Raw genomic sequence first — 24930 nt, forward strand, 5'->3', positions numbered from 1 at the left:
CCATCCTCACCAGGAGGCAACATGGCGGCCAGATGGAGATGTTCCAGATGTGACATCCTCTGGCCCCTGTCTAGAACCAGCAAGATCAGGGTGGGCCCAAATTTCCCCAGTCTCGAAGAACCAGCAGAATGACACGAACAGGTGGGAACACAATCCATGTTCCCGTTGAGCCCCCCTCCAAGGAATATTCTTGAAGCAGAACAACTCGTGATCCCAGTTAACACTGCAGGCAAAGTGGTACACTAGAAGGGTCCCTCAAGAAGTGAAGATCTCATACAGAACTTCCTGGCACAGGTCGCACTTGGGGGATAGTGATGAGTCACTGTTCCTGGTATCCACAACTATGCTCTCTGTCCTAGCAAAGTGGGCCATGGAGAGAGAGGTCATTATCCAGAGTCCAGAACAACACTCGCATTGCTTGCCAGCAAGGAGGCAGCAAACCCATACCAACTCTTTTTTTGAGGAAATGCATGGCCACAGATATGTCCATTAGGATCTAACACGTTCTGCGCAAATGGAAGGAAAGCAATCAGGCCAACCTGATTGTAGTTTAATGAGGTTAATGTGCTCCCTCACCCTAGCAGAGGACTTCACTTTGGTCACTATCAGATTACCAAGGTGAGCAATCCAACCTATCAGGGAGGCATCAGTGACTACTCTCAAAGAGGCCAAGGTTGCTTAAAAGGGCTCTACTCCGCTGGTGGTCTATGCGGGCCAATTATAGGTAGTCCTATGACGATTAGCAACCTACAAGAGACCATTGATGTCCCAATGAAACTGAAACCACTGACAGTGAAGTAACTACTGGAATGTTTAAGGAACTCATGGTGGCAACAGTAAAGATATACACAAGTGATCACAGTTCAAGGCTGTTTATTGAACAATGAATGCAGGGTGGAAAAACGCCTAAACCTAAACTTAAATCTAAGATGGAAGCAAGCGTCCTTACAACTAATTACAGAAAGAGTGTGAGATAGGGTTTCAATAAAGAAAGAAGCGTTCTCAAATGATAAGTCAGGATGTGATTGCCAGGAGTCTCCTATCCCCACGTTATCAGCACGGGACAAGGTGGGACCTTGAAGCACAGCACACGCTCGAGCCATCCCAGCACGAGCCGACAGTTCCGTTCCAGATATCAGGTTCTTCGATGGGAAGGTCTCTTTTCATTAAAGAGTCTCTTGCCCTCGAGGGCCTGATGTATTCATCAACAAACGAACAAACAAAAAGTTATTTTCCACCGCTCACGTTGGGTGATGGCTTGATCCCTTAGTCCCCCTCTTCCAGGCGCTAACCCCGCACGTATCGTATTCAACCAATCAATTGAACAGTTCCTTTCTTAATAAACTTTGGGTGATAGTTTTTTACCCCTGGATCTCCCTCGACCGGACTCGGACCCACTTGACAAGGGGGACAAGTCACTTCCTCTGGTCTTCCAATACCGTTTACTCTCACAAGTCTTAATGTCTCTTTAAACAAAACAGCACTTCAGGCTTCCTTCTGCCGGGTTCACTCTCGACAACTTCTACAACACAATGTTCATGCTCTCATTTCACCAAGCGGGATTCATTTCCCTTAGCTTCACAATAATCTGTAGGTCAAAGACTTTCGACGGTACAGAGGATTTTACAAGACCCCTGTATGACCACTTTGATTTCTTCTCGCCTCTTCCCAAGAGCTTCTGGTGCCAGCAGTTTTTACTATTGTGTAATCGGACAGAGTTCTTCTGCCTGCGTACCCACGTGGTGTCGGCTCGCTCTGTTGCTGGTTCTCCCCCTTGTTCCTCAATCGCATCTTCAAGCCTTTCAAAATTCAATTTGGCCGTGTGTTGATAACAGTAAGCTGGCTGGGCCTGTGAAGCTGTCCCTGCCTTCAGTGTTTGCCTTCCTTGCATGTATGTTGATGTCAGTAAGCTTGCTCTGTGAAGCTGTCCCTGCCTTCAGTGTTTGCCTTCCTTGCATGTATGTTGATGTCAGTAAGCTGGCTGGCTCTGAAGCTGTCCCTGCCTTCAGTGTTTGCCTTCCTTGCATGTATGTTGATATCAGTAAGCTGGCTTGCTCTGTGAAGCTGTCCCTGCTTGGCTCTCTTGCATGTGTGTTGATGTCAGTGATGTCAGTGAGCTGGTTGGGTATGTGATGCTGTCCCTGCTTTCAGTGTTTGGCTCTCTTGCATGTGTGTTGATGTCAGTGAGCTGGTTGGGTATGTGATGCTGTCCCTGCTTTCAATGTTTGCCTCTCTTGCATGTGTGCTGATAACAGTAAGCTGGCTGGCTCTGAAGCTGTCCCTGCTTTCAGTGTTTGCCTCTCTTGCATGTGTGCTGATAACAGTAAGCTGGCTGGCTCTGAAGCTGTCCCTGCTTTCAGTGTTTGGCTCTCTTGCATGTATGTTGATATCAGTAAGCTTGCTGGCTCTGTGAAGCTGTCCCTGCTTTCAGTGTTTGCCTCTCTTGCATGTGTGCTGATAACAGTAAGCTGGCTGGCTCTGAAGCTGTCCCTGCCTTCAGTGTTTGCCTTCCTTGCATGTATGTTGATATCAGTAAGCTGGCTTGCTCTGTGAAGCTGTCCCTGCTTGGCTCTCTTGCATGTGTGTTGATGTCAGTGATGTCAGTGAGCTGGTTGGGTATGTGATGCTGTCCCTGCTTTCAGTGTTTGGCTCTCTTGCATGTGTGTTGATGTCAGTGAGCTGGTTGGGTATGTGATGCTGTCCCTGCTTTCAATGTTTGCCTCTCTTGCATGTGTGCTGATAACAGTAAGCTGGCTGGCTCTGAAGCTGTCCCTGCTTTCAGTGTTTGCCTCTCTTGCATGTGTGCTGATAACAGTAAGCTGGCTGGCTCTGAAGCTGTCCCTGCTTTCAGTGTTTGGCTCTCTTGCATGTATGTTGATATCAGTAAGCTTGCTGGCTCTGTGAAGCTGTCCCTGCTTTCAGTGTTTGCCTCTCTTGCATGTGTGCTGATAACAGTAAGCTGGCTGGCTCTGAAGCTGTCCCTGCTTTCAGTGTTTGCCTCTCTTGCATGTGTGCTGATAACAGTAAACTGGCTGGCTCTGAAGCTGTCCCTGCTTTCAGTGTTTGCCTCTCTTGCATGTGTGCTGATAACAGTAAGCTGGCTGGCTCTGAAGCTGTCCCTGCTTTCAGTGTTTGCCTCTCTTGCATGTGTGCTGATAACAGTAAGCTGGCTGGCTCTGAAGCTGTCCCTGCTTTCAGTGTTTGCCTCTCTTGCATGTGTGCTGATAACAGTAAGCTGGCTGGCTCTGAAGCTGTCCCTGCTTTCAGTGTTTGCCTCCCTTGCATACGTGTTGATGTCCGTAAGCTGGCTTGCTCTGTGAAGCTGTCCCTGCTTTCAGTGTTTGGCTCTCTTGCATGTGTGTTGATGTCAGTGAGCTGGTTGGGTATGTGATGCTGTCCCTGCTTTCAGTGTTTGGCTCTCTTGCATGTGTGTTGATGTCAGTGAGCTGGTTGGGTATGTGATGCTGTCCCTGCTTTCAATGTTTGGCTCTCTTGCATGTGTGTTGATGTCAGTAAGCTGGCTTGCTCTGTGAAGCTGTCCCTGCTTTCAGTGTTTGGCTCTCTTGCATGTGTGTTGATGTCAGTGAGCTGGTTCGGTATGTGATGCTGTCCCTGCTTTCAGTGTTTGGCTCCCTTGCATGTGTGTTGATGTCAGTAAGCTGGCTTGCTCTGTGAAGCTGTCCCTGCTTTCAGTGTTTGGCTCTCTTGCATGTGTGTTGATGTCAGTGAGCTGGTTGGGTATGTGATGCTGTCCCTGCTTTCAGTGTTTGGCTCTCTTGCATGTGTGTTGATGTCAGTGAGCTGGTTGGGTATGTGATGCTGTCCCTGCTTTCAATGTTTGGCTCTCTTGCATGTGTGTTGATGTCAGTAAGCTTGCTCTGTGAAGCTGTCCCTGCCTTCAGTGTTTGCCTTCCTTGCATGTATGTTGATGTCGGTAAGCTGGCTTGCTCTGTGAAGCTGTCCCTGCTTTCAGTGTTTGGCTCTCTTGCATGTGTGTTGATGTCAGTGAGCTGGTTGGGTATGTGATGCTGTCCCTGATTTCAGTGTTTGGCTCTCTTGCATGTATGTTGATGTCAGTAAGCTGGCTGGCTCTGTGAAGCTGTCCCTGCCTTCAGTGTTTGCCTTCCTTGCATGTATGTTGATGTCAGTAAGCTGGCTAGCTCTGTGAAGCTGTCCCTGCCTTCAGTGTTTGCCTCTCTTGCATGTGTGTTGATGTCAGTGATGTCAGTGAGCTGGTTGGGTATGTGATGCTGTCCCTGCTTTCAATGTTTGGCTCTCTTGCATGTGTGTTGATGTCAGTAAGCAGGCTGGCTCTGAAGCTGTCCCTGCTTTCAGTGTTTGGCTCCCTTGCATGTGTGTTGATGTCAGTAAGCTGGCTTGCTCTGTGAAGCTGTCCCTGCTTTCAGTGTTTGGCTCTCTTGCATGTGTGTTGAGGTCAGTGAGCTGGTTGGGTATGTGATGCTGTCCCTGCTTTCAATGTTTGGCTCTCTTGCATGTGTGTTGATGTCAGTAAGCTTGCTCTGTGAAGCTGTCCCTGCCTTCAGTGTTTGCCTTCCTTGCATGTATGTTGATGTCAGTAAGCTGGCTTGCTCTGTGAAGCTGTCCCTGCTTTCAGTGTTTGGCTCTCTTGCATGTGTGTTGTTGTCAGTGATGTCAGTGAGCTGGTTGGGTATGTGATGCTGTCCCTGCTTTCAGTGTTTGGCTCTCTTGCATGTATGTTGATGTCAGTAAGCTGGCTGGCTCTGTGAAGCTGTCCCTGCCTTCAGTGTTTGCCTTCCTTGCATGTATGTTGATGTCAGTAAGCTGGCTAGCTCTGTGAAGCTGTCCCTGCCTTCAGTGTTTGCCTCTCTTGCATGTGTGTTGATGTCAGTGATGTCAGTGAACTGGTTGGGTATGTGATGCTGTCCCTGCTTTCAATGTTTGGCTCTCTTGCATGTGTGTTGATGTCAGTAAGCAGGCTGCCTCTGAAGCTGTCCCTGCTTTCAGTGTTTGCCTCCCTTGCATGTATGTTGATGTCAGTAAGCTGGCTGGCTCTGTGAAGCTGTCCCTGCCTTCAGTGTTTGCCTTCCTTGCATGTATGTTGATGTCAGTAAGCTTGCTGGCTCTGTGAAGCTGTCCCTGCTTTCAATGGTTGGCTCTCTTGCATGTGTGTTGATGTCAGTGAGCTGGTTGGGTATGTGATGCTGTCCCTGCTTTCAATGTTTGGCTCTCTTGCATGTGTGTTGATGTCAGTAAGCTGGTTGGGTATGTGATGCTGTCCCTGCCTTCAGTGTTTGCCTTCCTTGCATGTGTGTTGATGTCAGTCAGCTGGCTGGCTCTGTGAAGCTGTCCCTGCTTTCAGTGTTTGGCTCCCTTGCATGTGTGTTGATGTCAGTAAGCTGGCTCTGTGAAGCTGTCCCTGCCTTCAGTGTTTGCCTTCCTTGCATGTATGTTGATGTCAGTAAGCTGGCTGGCTCTGTGAAGCTGTCCCTGCCTTCAGTGTTTGCCTTCCTTGCATGTATGTTGATGTCAGTAAGCTTGCTCTGTGAAGCTGTCCCTGCCTTCAGTGTTTGCCTTCCTTGCATGTATGTTGATATCAGTAAGCTGGCTGGCTCTGTGAAGCTGTCCCTGCCTTCAGTGTTTGCCTTCCTTGCATGTATGTTGATGTCAGTAAGCTGGCTGGCTCTGTGAAGCTGTCCCTGCCTTCAGTGTTTGCCTTCCTTGCATGTATGTTGATGTCCGTAAGCTGGCTTGCTCTGTGAAGCTGTCCCTGCTTGGCTCTCTTGCATGTGTGTTGATGTCAGTGATGTCAGTGAGCTGGTTGGGTATGTGATGCTGTCCCTGCTTTCAGTGTTTGGCTCTCTTGCATGTGTGTTGATGTCAGTGAGCTGGTTGGGTATGTGATGCTGTCCCTGCTTTCAATGTTTGGCTCTCTTGCATGTGTGTTGATGTCAGTAAGCTGGCTCTGTGAAGCTGTCCCTGCCTTCAGTGTTTGCCTTCCTTGCATGTATGTTGATGTCAGTAAGCTGGCTGGCTCTGTGAAGCTGTCCCTGCCTTCAGTGTTTGCCTTCCTTGCATGTATGTTGATGTCAGTAAGCTTGCTCTGTGAAGCTGTCCCTGCCTTCAGTGTTTGGCTCCCTTGCATGTGTGTTGATGTCAGTAAGCAGGCTGGCTCTGAAGCTGTCCCTGCTTTCAGTGTTTGGCTCCCTTGCATGTGTGTTGATGTCAGTAAGCTGGCTTGCTCTGTGAAGCTGTCCCTGCTTTCAGTGTTTGGCTCTCTTGCATGTGTGTTGATGTCAGTGAGCTGGTTGGGTATGTGATGCTGTCCCTGCTTTCAGTGTTTGGCTCTCTTGCATGTGTGTTGATGTCAGTGAGCTGGTTGGGTATGTGATGCTGTCCCTGCTTTCAATGTTTGGCTCTCTTGCATGTGTGTTGATGTCAGTAAGCTTGCTCTGTGAAGCTGTCCCTGCCTTCAGTGTTTGCCTTCCTTGCATGTATGTTGATGTCAGTAAGCTGGCTTGCTCTGTGAAGCTGTCCCTGCTTTCAGTGTTTGGCTCTCTTGCATGTGTGTTGATGTCAGTGATGTCAGTGAGCTGGTTGGGTATGTGATGCTGTCCCTGCTTTCAGTGTTTGGCTCTCTTGCATGTATGTTGATGTCAGTAAGCTGGCTGGCTCTGTGAAGCTGTCCCTGCCTTCAGTGTTTGCCTTCCTTGCATGTATGTTGATGTCAGTAAGCTGGCTAGCTCTGTGAAGCTGTCCCTGCCTTCAGTGTTTGCCTCTCTTGCATGTGTGTTGGTGTCAGTGATGTCAGTGAGCTGGTTGGGTATGTGATGCTGTCCCTGCTTTCAATGTTTGGCTCTCTTGCATGTGTGTAGATGTCAGTAAGCAGGCTGGCTCTGAAGCTGTCCCTGCTTTCAGTGTTTGCCTCCCTTGCATGTATGTTGATGTCAGTAAGCTGGCTGGCCCTGTGAAGCTGTCCCTGCCTTCAGTGTTTGCCTTCCTTGCATGTATGTTGATGTCAGTAAGCTTGCTGGCTCTGTGAAGCTGTCCCTGCTTTCAATGTTTGGCTCTCTTGCATGTGTGTTGATGTCAGTGAGCTGGTTGGGTATGTGATGCTGTCCCTGCTTTCAATGTTTGGCTCTCTTGCATGTGTGTTGATGTCAGTAAGCTGGTTGGGTATGTGATGCTGTCCCTGCCTTCAGTGTTTGCCTTCCTTGCATGTGTGTTGATGTCAGTCAGCTGGCTGGCTCTGTGAAGCTGTCCCTGCCTTCAGTGTTTGGCTCCCTTGCATGTGTGTTGATGTCAGTAAGCTGGCTCTGTGAAGCTGTCCCTGCCTTCAGTGTTTGCCTTCCTTGCATGTATGTTGATGTCAGTAAGCTGGCTGGCTCTGTGAAGCTGTCCCTGCCTTCAGTGTTTGCCTTCCTTGCATGTATGTTGATGTCCGTAAGCTGGCTTGCTCTGTGAAGCTGTCCCTGCTTGGCTCTCTTGCATGTGTGTTGATGTCAGTGATGTCAGTGAGCTGGTTGGGTATGTGATGCTGTCCCTGCTTTCAGTGTTTGGCTCTCTTGCATGTGTGTTGATGTCAGTGAGCTGGTTGGGTATGTGATGCTGTCCCTGCTTTCAATGTTTGGCTCTCTTGCATGTGTGTTGATGTCAGTAAGCTGGCTCTGTGAAGCTGTCCCTGCCTTCAGTGTTTGCCTTCCTTGCATGTATGTTGATGTCAGTAAGCTGGCTGGCTCTGTGAAGCTGTCCCTGCCTTCAGTGTTTGCCTTCCTTGCATGTATGTTGATGTCAGTAAGCTTGCTCTGTGAAGCTGTCCCTGCCTTCAGTGTTTGCCTTCCTTGCATGTGTGTTGATGTCAGTCAGCTGGCTGGCTCTGAAGTTGTCCCTGCTTTCACTGTTTGGCTCTCTTGCAGGTGTGCTGATGTCAGTAAGCTGGCTGGCTCTGTGAATCTGTCCCTGCTTCCTGTGTTTGCCTCCCTTGCATGTGTGTTGATATCCGTAAGGTGGCTGGCTCTGTGAACTGTCCCTGCCTTCAGCGTTTGGCTCCCTTGCATGTGTGTTGATGTCAGTAAGATGGCTGGCTCTGTGAAGCTGTCCCTGCCTTCAGTGTTTGCCTTCCTTGCATGTATGTTGATGTCAGTAAGCTGGCTGGCTCTGTGAAGCTGTCCCTGCCTTCAGTGTTTGCCTTCCTTGCATGTATGTTGATGTCAGTAAGCTTGCTGGCTCTGTGAAGCTGTCCCTGCCTTCAGTGTTTGCCTTCCTTGCATGTGTGCTGATAACAGTAAGCTGGCTGGCTCTGAAGTTGTCCCTGCTTTCACTGTTTGGCTCTCTTGCATGTGTGTTGATGTCAGTGAGCTGGTTGGGTATGTGATGCTGTCCCTGCTTTCAATGTTTGGCTCTCTTGCATGTGTGTTGATGTCAGTAAGCTTGCTCTGTGAAGCTGTCCCTGCTTTCACTGTTTGGCTCTCTTGCAGGTGTGTTGATGTCAGTGAGCTGGCTGGCTCTGTGAATCTGTCCCTGCTTTCTGTGTTTGCCTCCCTTGCATGTGTGTTGATGTCAGTAAGATGGCTGGGTCTGTGAAGCTTTTCAGTTCAGTGGTATAGCCTTGCCCAGCTTCTGTGTGATGCCTCTTACTCCAAAGGGTACATCTTGTTGGATGTACATGCAACCACTTGGTTTTAATTTTTTTTTTATTTTTTTTTTTTTATTTGTGTATATTCAAAAGAATGTTACAAAAGAGAACTGAAGAAGTGAATTTCACGGTAACTAGCCAGGGTGGGACCCCGTGACTTATCATTTTCATCGTGTGTTCCAATATTTTCACGGTTGCCAGGAGCCAGGTTATTCTGTCTCCGCTGATCAGTCTATTCCACCAGGTGTCCTCGTCTCACCCACGATCGTCCACTATTAGATGTTTCAAGTAGGCCCCTCTCAGGTTCTGATTTTTCGGGCATAACAGAAGCAAGTGTCTGATGGATTCGGTTTTATTTTCACATAAGCGACAAGCGCTCGTATCGGATAAACCTCTGATCCTGCGAATTTCACAGGACCACTTGGTTTTAATAACAGCCCAATGTTTTGTTGGAAGAAAATTAGATTTTAGTTTTTAAACGGCATTGCACAACAAAGGTGAAATGGGACCAGTGCATCAGCAATTCTCCTCCAGTACTCTCCGTGGGCATGCGTGGTGTGATTTAAAATAGCAATACAGATCTAAAATAAACTCCAAAGAAAATTCAGGCATAACATTGTGACAGTACCTGCAACTCGGGGAGCCAGCGGGCGCCAACCCTGGAGAATCCACATTGGGGTCTCCTGGAGGTCCCCCAGGCCTCAATAAGAGGATCTAGGCGGTCACAGCAGTCTCATCCCCAAGGAGAAATAGGACTTGTGGGACAGTTAACAAAAGGGTTCAGAGAGGTGTCCAGGTGTTAGCAAGGCTTTGTAAGGAAAGAAAAACCCACTAAAGCCAGTCTCAGCCCATGACAGGTGAGTTAATTGGTGCCTCCTCACGGTGCAGATCGGGACGCAGCAGGCAGCGCATTGTTTGCGCAAGCCCTGGCATGGAGGGTGGATCAGAGTCACATGGCCATCCTACAGCCACACAAGAAAACATGCAGTGAAGCATCCAGAGTGAGCAGGAGGACAAACACTAGCAAGCAGGGAAGCCGTAACACAGGATCAGTCGCGCCGGACACTGCAGGGGACAGGGCACTGGCACCAACCTAAACACACGGGGAAGCGGACGAGCCATTATGAGAAGACCAATCATGGACAAAGTCACTCATGGGACACTCACTGGGCCAATCACCCTATAAGCACCTGCATAGAAAAGGGGAGAGCACCATGACTGTATGGGCGTCATGGCGGCATTCCAGAAAGAGGGCGGCGCTGCAGTGCGCGGAGAACGATCAGCAGAGAGTCAGAACCTTTGTTTGCCAAATGAAAGAGAGCAACTACATACAGTGAGGCAGCCAAGTGGGCAGCTGTGCCCATGAAGCATCGGCATAGAACCAGTCAGGTTAAAGGGAAGAACAGACATCAGCCAGGTCACTACTCCATTCAACAAGCCTATAACATTTGAGAACCCAAGATTGGGGTCAGGGGAGGAGAACACCATCTCGGAGTATCCATGTTTGGGTGGGGGGGGGGGGGGGGGTACTCCATACCTGCAAATGCAAAGAGGGGCTGTGGGGGAGTTGTCACTGGTCCTGTCTCAGTAACACTGGAGAATCCCCTAGGGCAAGAAGCATTCAATCCAGAATTTGCCTCAGTAACAGTCTTGAGGCGGCCCTCAAATCAACCAAAGGACAAAGAGCAAGCAAAAGACCACCAGCAGCACAAGAACACTTACAAAAGAACCTGCGGCTGATTATTGCTGGACCTTGCCCTGGGAACAGGGACTGGATGCTGGACATCGCCTTCTTTAGTTAACCCTTCCTTTTCCCTCCTTGCTGAGCATCCGCTCCTTCGTCCTAAGACGTTCCTCCCGACTCTACCCATACTCTGAAGTTTGGGGAATGGGAATGCCAGCCAGGGGCTACTGAACCCTGGGAATTATACCAAAAGCATTTAAGGGATGCCTACATCAAACATTCTGAAAAGAAAAATCACAGACTCCGAAGAACCCTACAATTACTGAGCAATCTTGCCTCATGCCACCCCTGAAATACCTTGACCATGGTCTTCAGAAAATGGATTCTTACATGGGGACGGGTGATAATGAGCGGAACAGCCTGGCGAGAGCATGGAGAAGGCATACACTCCTAAACAGTTAATAAGGCATTCATTGTTCTGTGTGACATTTCTCTGAATTTCAGTTTTTTCCAAGAGACTTTACTGTTGACCTGTTTATATATTACATTTCCGATGAAGATTTATACTGTATCAGATGGTAAATGCCAGAGGCTTCTTTAGGGTTTTGATAATTTCATGAACATGTTTGTTTGTTTATTTATTTATAATGTGCGCCAGACCCGAGGGTAGAAGGGCGCAGGTACATGATTATTTTCGGCTTGTGGTTAACAAAGTTGCATAGTTACACAAAGAAACAGTCAAAATACAATGCTAAGATAAATATATATAACAAAATACATACATATAGCATAGTTGGAAGACAGAGAGATGATATAAGCAAATTGATGTCTATTTACAATGCAGGTGAGAGGGGATAGTAGGATAGTCACTGAAGTAGATTAGTGGTCATTTTCTTTGAACCAGTTAAGGATGTGGAGTCTGAAGTTGGAGTAAGTTTGGTCTGCCCTCAGAGAGGGGGGAGGGAGCTCCAGAACTGAGCAGCTTTGACTGGTGAACTGCTTCCTCCTACTTTTGTCAGTTTGAAACTTGGGACTGTCAGACAGTTAGAGTAGGCGCTCTGGTGGGTCGGTTGGATGGTTTTCTATTAATTCTGTCTATGAGATAACGGGGTGCCGCGTTATTTAGGCACTTGTCAGTTAGTGAGGCAGTTTTTAGCAGGATTGTATCGCTAGTGGAGAGCCAATTATTCTTCCTCCTTACCTCCGAAATGTGCTATTTCCTAGCTATACCTAGTGCTGCTCTAAGAGCGTTATTCTGTAAGGTCTGAGTTTTTCTGACAGTATATTTATTGGCGCCCAGATATAGGGCATTGAAATAGTCCAATTTGGACAACATTAGAGCTCTGGCCAAGGTGGTGCAGCTACATTTAGATAAAAATGGATTGGCCGCTCTAATCAGTTTAAATGTATAGGCCGTGGCAGAGGCCATCGCATTAATCTGTTTGGCAAAGGTAAGGCTAGAGTCCAGGTAGAAGCCTAAGGTTTTTACCTCTTTGGCAACCTTGATGGTTTTACCATCAATATTAAAAGGAGGTTTATTTGTGACCAAGTTTGTTGAGATTAGGCGTAGTTCCAAGAATGATGAGTTAAGTTTTGTCATCATTCAGGCATAGACCATGGAGTGCCATCCATGCCTTGATGATGAGGTATATTTTAATTACCAAGGCCAAATCCTTGTCATATTCCCCAGTAAGTGGTATGGGAATCTGGGGGTGTCCAGTTAAAGTACCTAATGCAAAAGGATCGAGAAGAAAAAGTGGTTTTACCACAGAAAAGGGAGTTTTGTGGGGGATCCCCCCCAAAAAAAAAAAAAATATTCGACCCTTTGGTTTTAGGTCTTTTTGATTCAACCCTTTTGGCATTCGATCCTATGCATTCGAAACTTTGACCTATAACCGAATCTGGGTATCATCTGCATAGTTAGTGTAGGTGATACCGAGATAATCCAGATCATAAAAAAGGGGTGAACATATTATACATTGTGGGTGAGACGCATGAGCCCTGAGGTACTCCACAGGTGATGGGGATAGGGTCTGCTGCTGCTGTGGGTGAAAAGACTCTCATAGTCCTGTTACTTAGAAAGGTTTGGATCCAGACTATGGCCTTCTGAGAGAAGTGTGCTGCTGAATCAAGGTGGTTACATAGGACATTGTGATCCACCAAGTCAAACGCTGCTGAGAGATCAAGAAGGAGTAATAAGGCAGATTTCCCTTTGTCTCTCAGCTCGTCAATTTGGGCCTTAAGGTCAATTAGTGCTGACTATGAATGGGGTGAAGGTAATTGTAGCCCCAGGAGATTTAAAATGGTTTGTGAAAACAGCTTCCTGTAGGCACAGCATAGTTGTATTATTTAAACTTTTATTCACTTGCAAAGGGGGTTTCCTCTTCTTGCATAACATGCTTTTACACAAAAGACTGAGTATAAGGGCATGCATGTCTACCAGTCGTGAAGCCTAATGACACAAGTGTCTATGGTAAATCATACATACCTGGAGTATCTTTCAGCAGTGGCATCACTGGCTTTACATTTGCGTTCACATAGGAGTCTACAAAGGAAACTTCATCTTCAGAATGGCTGGTTGAGCCCAGGGTTGGTAGAGCATCAAGAGAATCCTGCCCATCAGGATAGGCGTGTGCCAACTTATAGGTGTCATCTGAAAGCACTGCTTCTAAGTTGTATTGCTGAGCTGGACCCTGTCCATCATCATACAATGCGTGTAGCATGTAGTTCTGATCTGGACCATGTCCATCCGTGCTCAAAGGCTCTTGCTGATCTGGACCCTGCCCATCGGTGCACAATGCTTCGAGTTTGCAGTTCTGAGCTGGATCCAGCCCCTCAGGGCTCAATACTTGGATTGTGTAGTTTTCATTTGGATTCTGCTCATCGGTGCATGATGGCAGTAGACTGCAGGTCCAGTCTGGGCTCGGTTCACCATAAAGCATGTGTGGTGGGTCTTGGTTCTCTTCAGGACTGTGTGGTTCCAGCTTGATGCCCTGATCTAGGTTCAGGTTACCATGGATCTGGACGTCCTGCCCATGTCCACCGGGTGTCACTCGTAGGCCTCGCCTCTGCTGTTGACCCTGTCCTTCAGTGATTACTTGCGGTATGCATTTCTTGTGTTGACTCTTCCCATTACTAAACACTGGTTGTATACACTGGTTCTGTTGCTGACTCCGTCCATGAGAAATCCGCATTTGCCGACGCTGTCTCGGTTGCCTAGGAAAGCTACTGACAACGCAATCACGGTCCATTACAGGGCTGAGCCTCTCGACTGACAATTCATCCTTTTTCAAGGAATCCTCAGATGTCAGCCAGATTTCTTTAATAATCTCTGCAACTTTAATGGGTATGTCCCCAACGGTATTCTGCAAGTGATCCATTTTGGCTTCCAAGCGCTGCAGTGTGGCTAACAGAGCCATGTTGGGGGACAGGCCCTGTAAGAGGCTCAGACTCCTGGTTCTTTGAGCTGCTCAGAAACCCAGAGGTACAAGGTAGTGATAGATGCCCAGGCTTTCAAGGGCCTAGCCTGGAAGAGCTCCTAAGGCTTTCAAGGGCCCTATGCTGGAAGAGCTAAGGCTTTCAAGGGCCCTATGCTGGAAGAGCTCCTAAGGCTTTCAAGGGCCCCAGGCTGGAAGAGCTCCTAAGGCTTTCAAGGGCCCCAGGCTGGAAGAGCTCCTAAGGCTTTCAAAGGTTCCAGGCTTGGAGGGCTGATAACAATTTTAAGTAATCCAGGCTGGAAAGGCTGATCAGTCGTGCAAGGTGTCCAGGCTGGGAGAGCCGACCAGGCTTGCAAAGGGCTCCAGGCTGGGAGAGTCGACCAGGCTTGCAAAGGCCTCCAGGCTGGGAGAGCCGACCAGGCTTGCAAAGGCCTCCAGGCTGGGAGAGCTTCAGAGGCTTTCAAGGGATCCAGGTCGGAAGAGCTGCTCAGTATTTAAAGGATTACAAGGGCTGCAGACTGCAAGAGCTGCTCAAGCACCCGTAGGCTCCAGGCTGGGAGGGCTGCTGAAGCTGAGAGAGGCGGCAGGTTGGTAGAGATCTGCTCAGACCTCCAGAGGCTCCACACAGGGAGAGCTGCTCAGGCTTGCAGAGGCTCCACAAAGGGAGAGCTGCTCAGGCGACCAGAGGCTGCACGCTGGGAGAGCTGCTCAGGCTGCCAGATGCCCCAGGCTGGGAGAGCTGCTCAGGCTGCCAGATGCTCCAGGCTAGGAGAGCTGCTCAGGCTGCCAGATGCTCCAGGCTGGGAGAGCTGCTCAGGCTGCCAGATGCTCAGATGCTCCAGGCTGGGAGAGCTGCTCAGGCTGCCAGATGCTCCAGGCTAGGAGAGCTGCTCAGGCTGCCAGATGCTCCAGGCTGGGAGAGCTGCTCAGGCTGCCAGATGCTCCAGGCTGGGAGAGCTGCTCAGGCTGCCAGATGCTCCAGGCTGGGAGAGCTGCTCAGGCTTCCAGATGCTCCAGGCTGGGAGAACTGCTCAGACTTCCAGATGCTCCAGGCTGGGAGAGCTGCTCAGGCTGCCAGATGCTCCAGGCTGGGAGAGCTGCTCAGGCTGCCAGATGCTCCAGGCTGGGAGAGCTGCTCAGGCTGCCAGATGCTCCAGGCTGGGAGAGCTGCTCAGGCTTCCAGATGCTCCAGGCTGGGAGAACTGCTGAGACTGCCAGATGCTCCAGGCTGGGAGAGCTGCTCAGGCTGCCAGAGGCTGCACGCAGGGAGGGATTCTCAAGCTACCAGAGGCTGCACGCAGGGAGGGCTGCTCAGGCTGCCAGAGACTCCAGGCTGGGAGAGCTGCTCAGGCTTCCCCCGGCTGCCCTCGGGGAGGGCTGCTCAGGCTGCCAGAGGCTCCAGGCTGGGAGAGGTGATGGGCAGACCGAGGCAAAGCAGGGACGAAAAGTAACATTTGCTGGAGTTGCTCCTAGAGGCTCAAGTGAGTTCTGCAATTATCTTTTCTCCTTGTGGATTTTCTTCTTACCATTCAGACTTTTGGATGATCAAGCCTCAAGACTCTGAAGAGAGAAAAGAACAATTGTAATGAATATGGCATAAGTTAAATAGGCCTAAACACAGGCCTAAACACAATTGTAATGAATATTGAATATGGCATAGGTTAAATAGGCCTAAACACAATTGTAATGAATATGGCATAAGTTAAATTGGCCTAAACATCACATCACCTCTCCCCTTGAGAAGCCTGCATTTTGGAACGCCATGAAGGTACAATACTTGGAGACCAAAATAAGGCATTTCACAATAGATGCGAGTGCAGAGTTACCCACGGGCAGTTATTGCATTTTAGAAGAAAAATAAAATGGTATAACAAAACCAGAGTTAAGGCCCATCTGTTGTGTGCATGGACACGGTTTCTGTTCTGTGACGAATCCTTGGAGGTCGTCCCTTCTCTCCTATGGGTACCCCCTTCCCATGAGGCCAGGGAGAAGAGGCCGCTACCCGATAGTCCCCCTGCGGGTGGTACTCAGTGAATGGATCTCATAGGGAGGGATCCCTCCCATCCCTCCCTATGGGACTAGGGATGACTGCCCAGGCAGAATACGGTATGCCCAAAACATATCCCCATCTCCCTCATCCTCCTACCCTATACAGAGTCCCATAAACCCACACACTTCCATGTACCTCTGTAGGGTAGATTATCTGACCTGCCTAAAAAGTATTGGGATGAGGAGGAGGAGTAGGGACTACCTATGCGAGCCATTTGTGAAAACTGGGACGAAGAAGAGTACAAATAATCCAGTTGAGGATGAGAACATCAATACTGAGACGAAGAGGAGGCGCAGATTAATAAGGAACACCCTGAGCAACCAAGATCAGCATTCTAGTCAACACAGACAATCTGTAAATCAGTGGAACATGAACAGGGAAGAAGGACTAAAGCGAGGGTCTGTCACTCTCCGGAGGTACAGCAAGCGAATGAACCATACCACAGACTGAGAAGCTGGTCCTACAACTGCTGACCGGACATGTCTGGGGAAATTACGGCATCCCTACCTGCTCCAGAAAGGACTGCAGAACCGAAGCCCGAAGAGGCAGAGGGTACTAGGGCAGAAGAGCGCCGCAGGAGATGACCTGACAGGTACGCGAGGCTGGCTTCCAGGTAGTGCTGGGGAGCCGCACATGGCAGCGCGCAAATAGGAAACACCACAGAAGAACCGTAAGAAGACGCGTAGGAGAGTGAGGTGAGTGATCAGGAACCCTTACAGAAAGTACGGTGGCTGCCCAGGTACCTGGACAGCGCAAGAGGCATTTGTATAAAGGGGTCTAGGACCCGAGAATAAGAAACCAATGTGTGACGGGGTCGAGAATCCACACATGGGGACACAGTGTATCTGGCAGAGAAGTGCACTCGCGATACTGGAAGAAAGCCCTTTTGATGAATAGGAGACCCATCAGTACCCGTAATCTGTGCCGAAGGACATGCCTCTGATCTTTTTCTACAAAGTCTGCCCCATGTTAAAAGACCGAGAAAGCTAGTTTTTCATTCTTGAAAAGAGGTCTGTGCAATTTCTCTTTATCATGCCAAGGCTTTGACCTCTATTCTTCTTTCAGTTGGTTAAAATGAATGTCTAATTCTAGCCCTCCTGTGTATGGCCGTGGGGTTATTGCTGTTTTTCTTCTCCCCTGATGAGCCCTCATCTGAGGACACATCAGAAATGTCAATAGCATATGTACCCTAAGCTCATCAGGTGTCAGGGTGCGAGAAGTACCCTGTTCTCCATGCCGGACTCCTCATGTAGCAGGCCGTGTGGATGGACTGGTACAGGTGGACGCACCCGAGGGGTGTCCATACTCGGAATGATGTAGAAACAAACAATGTATGTATGGCAATCCTAGCTGAGAAGCAAGGGAGCGCTGTGCAAAGAGGACACATGCAGAATTTACAAGTAGGGTACAGTGGCAGCAGAGGAGCTGCTGTGGGCAGGAGGGAGCAGATAAGGAGAAAAGACGGTGGAGTGGAGTGCTCAGATACTGTGGACAGGAGTGAGAGGGATAGACGTGTAACCATATATGGTCATCACTACTGCCGCCCTGGAGAGTGAAATCTATGGTGCCAAGACCAGACATGACCAGTTCTATTAATAGTGTTTGGATTTAAGCATGAACCCAAGCCTGCAGAACTTTACAGGTAGAGTATGCCGGCAGCATAAAATCTTTCACCCAGAGCTGCCGATGTTTGGCTTATGCTGTTGTGCTCATGTTTCCCCCTGAGGGAACCTCCTGCATGGTCTTTCTATCCCTCTCTGTTCCCAATAGCAGCCCTAGATTTCTTTAAGTGAAGTAAAACGGTACTATTCCTGCCACCTTCTCTACTTACCTGACTTTCTCCAGAGTCTGTGAAACCTGTAAGGAGGACACTTCCTTCAAGTGGAATGCTGTTGCCTCTTTCCATCCAGAGCATTCCATGCTTCCCTGCTCTCTGGCACAGTCTCCAGACCCGGCTTTCCCCAGTGTTTGGCTGGGCTTCTACCACCTCAGAACCATTACTAGTAAACAAGCGCTACCTCAGAACGAGAGTAAACTCTGGAAGAACTCTGTGAAAGTTGAATGAGAAAACCCACAATGATTGGGGGGCTACAAGAAGGTTTCCATGTATGCAACCTTGTGACTGTGGCCTAGGTTCCCTACCAGCGCCAACCCCAAGTGCTGGGCACACACTTCTTTACGTGCCCACTTACCTTCTAAGACCAGAAAATGTGCGTTGTACAATCGAACTAAAGGCAGGGGGATAAAAATGTAACACAGGTTCAAAGATGAATGTTCTGTCTCACGGCCTAGGAGATCGGAGAAGGTAAATTATTGGGAACATGCATCACCTTCGGGGTCATTCCCGCTACCTTGAGTTGTTGCACTTGGCCTAGTACCTGTCCAAGACTCCAAGGATGAGAATATCCTTTCTATCCAATCCCTATTCACCATCCATAATAGGCTTAAACTATGTTGCATTGGCTAACCACCTTCAAAATAACCTGTAACTCTGAATTTCATGCTTTTGGAGGTGGTCTCAGAAGCAGCCCCCAGATATGGTTTACCCAATGAATATATTAATCCCTTATTAAAAAACATATGCAGTTCACCTCACCAGCCAATCACTTCCACGGTTAGGTTTTTTGGATGTTACCACACTGTGTGAAGTCACGCACTAACAAAACCATCTGACATTTTCCACGAGAGCGTGTGGAGAATGTTACGTTGTTCATGCTGCAATCTCTGTTATTTGAATGTGTATTAAAGACAGTTAAACTTTGTCCTATGGCTGAGTCTTCCGTTCATGGGGTAGGGGATTTCCAGGGCCCAGTTCCTCTTGCATGTAGATAGGGAGGCTGTTAATAGTCCTCTGGCCACTATTACAAAGCTATTAAACCAAAAAGACCCTTCGATTTCTGTTACTATTCTCAGGCAATTGGTAAGAAAATCGGGGTTATCACACTCATCAATGCATCAATCACTCATACTGAATCTGATTCGGGAGGGGGGGGGAGATGGCTGCTCTGCTCATCATCTATCAACGGTAGCAAATATCACATAATGGCTATATATGCGTCAACATGTAGCGAGGCATCATTTTGGAACTTTCCAAGTAAAAAACTAGAACCCATGGCAGATGGTATTCTCATCTTCGAAGGAGATTGGAATTTCCTGATTTATCCAATCCTCGATACGAAATCCAAAGTAAGGTTCTCGGGTGGTAAGGCTCACAAATCACTCCTAAAAATTATTTTAAAAATATAATCTTTCCGATGTATGAAGACTCTGGAACCCGGGAGACTTAGATTGCACCCATTACTCCAACACCCACCAATCATACACGAGAACAGATTAATTTCTAACTAATTGCTGCACCAGGAATAAGATCATCAATGCGAATATAGGACCGATTGTTCTTTCAGACCACGCACCCGTATCATTGGTGGAAGTTAACCACACAGATAACCACAATAGAAGATGATGATTTAATATAGCACTACTAAAAGACACAGAATTTATATAAGGGATTGCATTTTTCTGTCAGGAATTTTTCTCCATTAACCAACCAGATCTCACTACTATGGAAACTACCTGGGACGCATTTAAAGCCATGCTAAGAGGCAAAATAATCAGTAGAGCGCATTAAAAAAAAGAAATACATGAAAGAATTATAAGACACCCTTACAATAATTAAACAGCCAAACCATTTCAAATTGAAAACTCTGCACCAACCATAAAAAACTGATAAAATAAAAAATCATCCCCATCAACCAACATGACATTATTAAATATTAAGTTAAAATATCATGGCAGCTCAAATATATCCAGAAAACGTATAGCTCGATACCTGAAAGGAAGAAAAGAGAAAACAAAATGTGAGCCCATTAAGAGCAAGTCCGCGAAAACATGTACCAGAGATTCTGATATAGCTCAGGTGTTTGCGGATTACTACCGCACACTGTACTCCTCTGAAAGCTACACAACCCCCAACATTCAGGATGACATACATGTTTTTCCAGCTAATGCACCCACATTTAAACCTAATATAGACCTAGAGAGCCTAAACTCCCAGTTTCCAATAACTGGGAAATAACGAAAGCATTCTACTCCATGAATAAAAAGAAATCTCTCGGGCCTGAGGGACTACCAATAGAATTCTACCAAACTTACATGAACACCTTATCTCCTAATTTATTAAATTTATATGATCACTTTCGAAATAAAGCGCCTCCTTCTGGGACTTTCTGGGAAGCCAACATTATTGTCCTACTGAAAAACAACAAAAATGCCTGCGACCCTAAAAATTACCGACCCAAATCATTAATAAATGTTGACTGTAAGATCTACACCAAAATCCTTGCATCTAGATTAGAAAAAGCTCTTCCATTTCACATATAAAATGGCCAGGTCGGATACGTAAAAGGCAGACACGCCAGTGACAACACTAGATTAGTAGCAGACATATTATCTCTCCCCAACCCTAATTTAGAATAAGACTTATGGGGGCCCTAGATGCAGAAAAAGTATTTGATCGCTTGGAATGGAATTTTAAGTTCGAAACACTAAGATGGCATGGAATCGGCGATCCCTTTATAGATCTGGTCAAAACCCTCTACCACACACCCAGAGCGTCTGTGACGGTTAATAACACTGTCTCATCCTTAGTCCCCCTAAACAGAGGCACCAGACAAGGTTGCCCACTATTCCTGCTTTGCTAAATTCTGGCTCTTGAACTGCTCCTGGAGTCAGTCAAAAGAGATACAAACATTACAGGCATACTAACCCACAATTTCCACCTTAAATTGGCTGCCTACGCTGATGATGGTATTATATTTCTCTCTAACCCCAATCCTACAGTGAGGAGGACAATATTGCTTATAAAAAACTATGGGAAAGTGTTTGGCTACAAACTAAATAAAGATAAAAGAGAACTTCTTCCACTCTCAATAACATGCATAAAGACTGATCTTGATGATGTAGGCCTATGTTGGAGATCAGACCATATCAAATACCTAGGGCCTCATTACAAGTTGTGCGGAATGTGTTTAACAGCGCCGGTAATGGTGCTGGCGCCGTTAAACGTATTCCGCACTATTACGAGGTCCCCTCGAGGGACCCCGCTCTGGACGTCTGGTTTATCCAGACGTCCATAGCGGGTCCCGCGAGGGGACCAGGGAGCTAACAACGGGCCCTCTTGTAATGGGCCCGTTGTTAACTCCCTCCCCATTGAGCCCTATGGGGGCTCGAATGGGATTGGGAAAGGACCGGGCCCGGGTTCCCTGAAGGAGGAAATACCGGGCCCTCCATACTCAGAATGGCCCGGTATTTCCCCATTCAGGGAACCCGGACCCGATTTTGGAGGCAGCCATGCTGTGTCGTTGTCCTTTGTTCCCTTTTCTTCTTGTGTCAGTCTCCCTAAAGGCGCAGCAACTAGAATGTTCTTCCAGCTTCTCTTTTGCATCCATGTATGGCCTCCTCGTCACAGTAGGCGTGCATTTACTATCCATTGTAGGGCTTTCCGGATTCTTCCTCATTGCAGCCTCATATGTCCTGGGAATTCATTCCCTTAAACACAATGTGGTCTGGTATATGTGTTTCCTTAGCAGGGGAAGTTATAATACGTTTTTGGCCTCAATGGAACTTAGTTATTGGAGCAGTGTTTCCTTGGGGATAAAAAGGGATGTAACCCCTGCGCTCGTCACAACGTACGTATTTTTCTGTTTGCATTATGTGTTACTACGAGTAGTTTTGGCTTTCCCGCCATTATAAATGAAGCACTTAAAACCGAGAATACTTACACAAAAATAAAATGGAGCAAGCATATCGCAGACGTATGGAACATGTAGGCGGTCAGTATGCCACCAGCATGGTAACAGATACCAGATTAAATAAATGAGTTTGGTACCGTTAACTTTACCAGTGTGCCATGGATGTAAATGCCCCAGGGAGAGAGGGTGACATATCATGGAGTTGCCCCAAAACCTCACCGCATAGATCAGTGTGTGGCCCTTGTTTCCTCAGACAGAGCCTCAGAGTGAGCCAAGGCAATTAGGGGTCTGACACCCTAACGACGTTTACTGAAATCCCTTTTCCCACACCCCTAGTCCATCCAGATTCGAGCTGCTCGTGGATTACATTAATACTGCTCACAGTGTGTAGAGAAAATAACCATTCTGAAAAAAACAGAAATACAAAAGCAAGCGGAACAGGCCCTCTTCCTGCACCCTGATCCCCAGAGCCCCTGGACAGTCTGCAGCCTGCCTGCCCCCATTGGATAACATTACTCGCCCTCACCTCCTTGCTTGCCTTTGTGCATGGGGGCCCAGGCACAGGGTTGATGGCACCTCTTCTGGGGCTGCTCCCTCCTCTGGGTGCAGGATGTCAGATGCTCGTGCTGCAATGGACACGTGCAGGGAGGAGCTGCACACCCCTAGTAAGAGCCTCTGCATGCACAGAAAAGCCAGAGGATCTGGGAGCGCACCAGAGCAAGCAGCACAGGCCCTCTTCCTGCACCCTAATCCCCAGAGCCCCTGGACACAGTCTGCAGCCTGGCTGACCCCATTGGATAACATTACTCGCCCTCACCTCCTTGCTTGCCTTTGTGCATGGGGGCCCAGGCACAGGGTTTAGGACACCTCTCCTTGGGCTGCTCCCTCCTCTGGGTGCATGCAGGAGGTCAGCTGCTCGTGCTGCAATGCACGCGTGCAGGGGGGAGCTGCACACCCCTAGTGAGGGCCTCTGCATGCACAGAAAAGCCAGGGAATCTGGCAGCACACCAGAGCAAGCAGCACAGGCCTTCTTCCTGCACCCTAATCCCCAGAGCCCCTGGACACAGTCTGCAGCCTGGCTGCCCCCATTGGATAACATTACTCGCCCTCACCGCCTTGCTTGCCTTTGTGCATGGGGGCCCAGACACAGGGTTTAGGACACCTCTCCTTGGGCTGCTCCCTCCTCTGGGTGCATGCAGGAGGTCAGATGCTCGTGCTGCAATGCACGCGTGCAGGAGGGAGCTGCACACCCCTAGTTAGGGCCTCTGCATGCACAGAAAAGCCAGGGAATCTGGGAGCACACCAGAGCAAGCAGCACAGGCCTTCTTCCTGCACCCTGAGCCCCTGTACACAGTCTGCAGCCTGGCTGCCCCCTTTGGATAACATTACTCGCCCTCACCTCCTTGCTTGCCTTTGTGCATGGGGGCCCAGACACAGGGTTTAGGACACCTCTCCTTGGGCTGCTCCCTCCTCTGGGTGCATGCAGGAGGTCAGATGTTCGTGCTGCAATGCACGCGTGCAGGGAGGAGCTGCACACCCCTAGTGAGGGCCACTGCATGCACAGAAAAGCCAGGGAATCTGGCAGCACACCAGAGCAAGCAGCACAGGCCCTCTTCCTGCACCCTGAGCCCCAGAGACCATGGACACAGTCTGCAGCCTGGCTGCCCCCATTGGATAACATTACTCGCCCTCACCTCCTTGCTTGCCTTTGTGCATGGGGGCCCAGGCACTGGGGTTAGGACACCTCTCCTTGGGATGCTCCCTCCTCTGGGTGCAGGAGGTCAGATGCTGGTGCTGCAATGCACACGTGCAGGGAGGAGCTGCACACCCCTAGTGAGGGCCCCTCCACACATGGGGCCTCTGCATGCACAGAAAAGCCAGGGAATCTGGGAGCACAGCAAAGCAAGCAGCACAGGCCCTCTTCCTGCACCCTAATCCCCAGAGCCCCAGGACACAGTCTGCAGCCTGGCTGCCCCCATTGGATAACATTACTCGCCCTCACCTCCTTGCTTGCCTTTGTGCATGGGGGCCCAGGCACTGGGGTTAGGACACCTCTCCTTGGGCTGCTCCCTCCTCTGGGTGCATGCAGGAGGTCAGCTGCTCGTGCTGCAATGCACGCGTGCAGGAGGGAGCTGCACACCCCTAGTTAGGGCCTCTGCATGCACAGAAAAGCCAGGGAATCTGGGAGCACACCAGAGCAAGCAGCACAGGCCTTCTTCCTGCACCCTGAGCCCCTGTACACAGTCTGCAGCCTGGCTGCCCCCTTTGGATAACATTACTCGCCCTCACCTCCTTGCTTGCCTTTGTGCATGGGGGCCCAGACACAGGGTTTAGGACACCTCTCCTTGGGCTGCTCCCTCCTCTGGGTGCATGCAGGAGGTCAGATGTTCGTGCTGCAATGCACGCGTGCAGGGAGGAGCTGCACACCCCTAGTGAGGGCCACTGCATGCACAGAAAAGCCAGGGAATCTGGCAGCACACCAGAGCAAGCAGCACAGGCCCTCTTCCTGCACCCTGAGCCCCAGAGACCATGGACACAGTCTGCAGCCTGGCTGCCCCCATTGGATAACATTACTCGCCCTCACCTCCTTGCTTGCCTTTGTGCATGGGGGCCCAGGCACTGGGGTTAGGACACCTCTCCTTGGGATGCTCCCTCCTCTGGGTGCAGGAGGTCAGATGCTCGTGCTGCAATGCACGCGTGCAGTGGGGAGCTGCACACCCCTAGTGAGGGCCTCTGCATGCACAGAAAAGCCAGGGAATCTGGGAGCACAGCAAAGCAAGCAGCACAGGCCCTCTTCCTGCACCCTAATCCCCAGAGCCCCTGGACACAGTCTGCAGCCTGGCTGCCCCCATTGGATAACATTACTCGCCCTCACCTCCTTGCTTGCCTTTGTGCATGGGGGCCCAGGCACTGGGGTTGGGACACCTCTCCTTGGGCTGCTCCCTCCTCTGGGTGCATGCAGGAGGTCAGCTGCTCATGCTGCAATGCACGCGTGCAGGGGGGAGCTGCACACCCCTATGCACATGGGGCCTCTGCTGCTGGGAAGTGGGGGCTACACCCAGCTCAGGCCGCAGCACAGGAAACAAAACCGTCCAGCTAGACATCCGGGTGAGGACTCTTTGAAACCGGAAGTCAACGACAGCATTTGACACGGAAGTGACGTAGCTTTTAAAACGGAACGGAAGCCGTTTAACGCGGAAGCGAACAGAAGCCAGAGTAAATAAAGTGAAGTAAATAAAGGCCACAGTAGAGAACTGAAGTAAATGATAGTAAGATGGATGTTGATGACAGGTCCTTCCATGCAGGCTGCACTTCCATGCCTTCTTCCTCATGGCCTGTGGGTGTGTCCTGCTTAGTCCCGCCTCTGCCTCCTGGGGATCAGTGTCTGAGGCATC

At 49.2% G+C, this 24930-nt stretch overlaps 1 protein-coding gene across 3 annotated transcripts in view; it reads right to left on the reverse strand.

The window, feature by feature from the left end:
- The window catches only part of LOC138565544 (zinc finger protein 629-like), a 64731-nt gene extending 40091 nt beyond the window's left edge, over nucleotides 1–24640 (reverse strand). The window contains exons 1-2 of one of the 3 annotated variants that reach the window (XM_069642989.1): nucleotides 24411–24640; nucleotides 12787–15295 (exon numbers count right to left, since the gene is read on the reverse strand). In XM_069642989.1, the coding sequence (XP_069499090.1) occupies nucleotides 12787–13717 (931 nt within the window). In that variant the 5' untranslated portion in view covers nucleotides 13718–15295; nucleotides 24411–24640. Of the gene's footprint in view, nucleotides 1–12786; nucleotides 15296–22061 lie in introns of all 3 variants that reach the window. The other 2 variants (XM_069642988.1, XM_069642987.1) reach the window with 2 other exon arrangements.
- Nucleotides 24641–24930: the final 290 nt, after the last annotated feature.

The sequence above is a fragment of the Ambystoma mexicanum genome, chromosome 1p (genome assembly GCF_040938575.1).
Source record: "Ambystoma mexicanum isolate Mex_15411 chromosome 1p, UKY_AmexF1_1, whole genome shotgun sequence".
NCBI lineage: Eukaryota > Metazoa > Chordata > Amphibia > Caudata > Ambystomatidae > Ambystoma > Ambystoma mexicanum.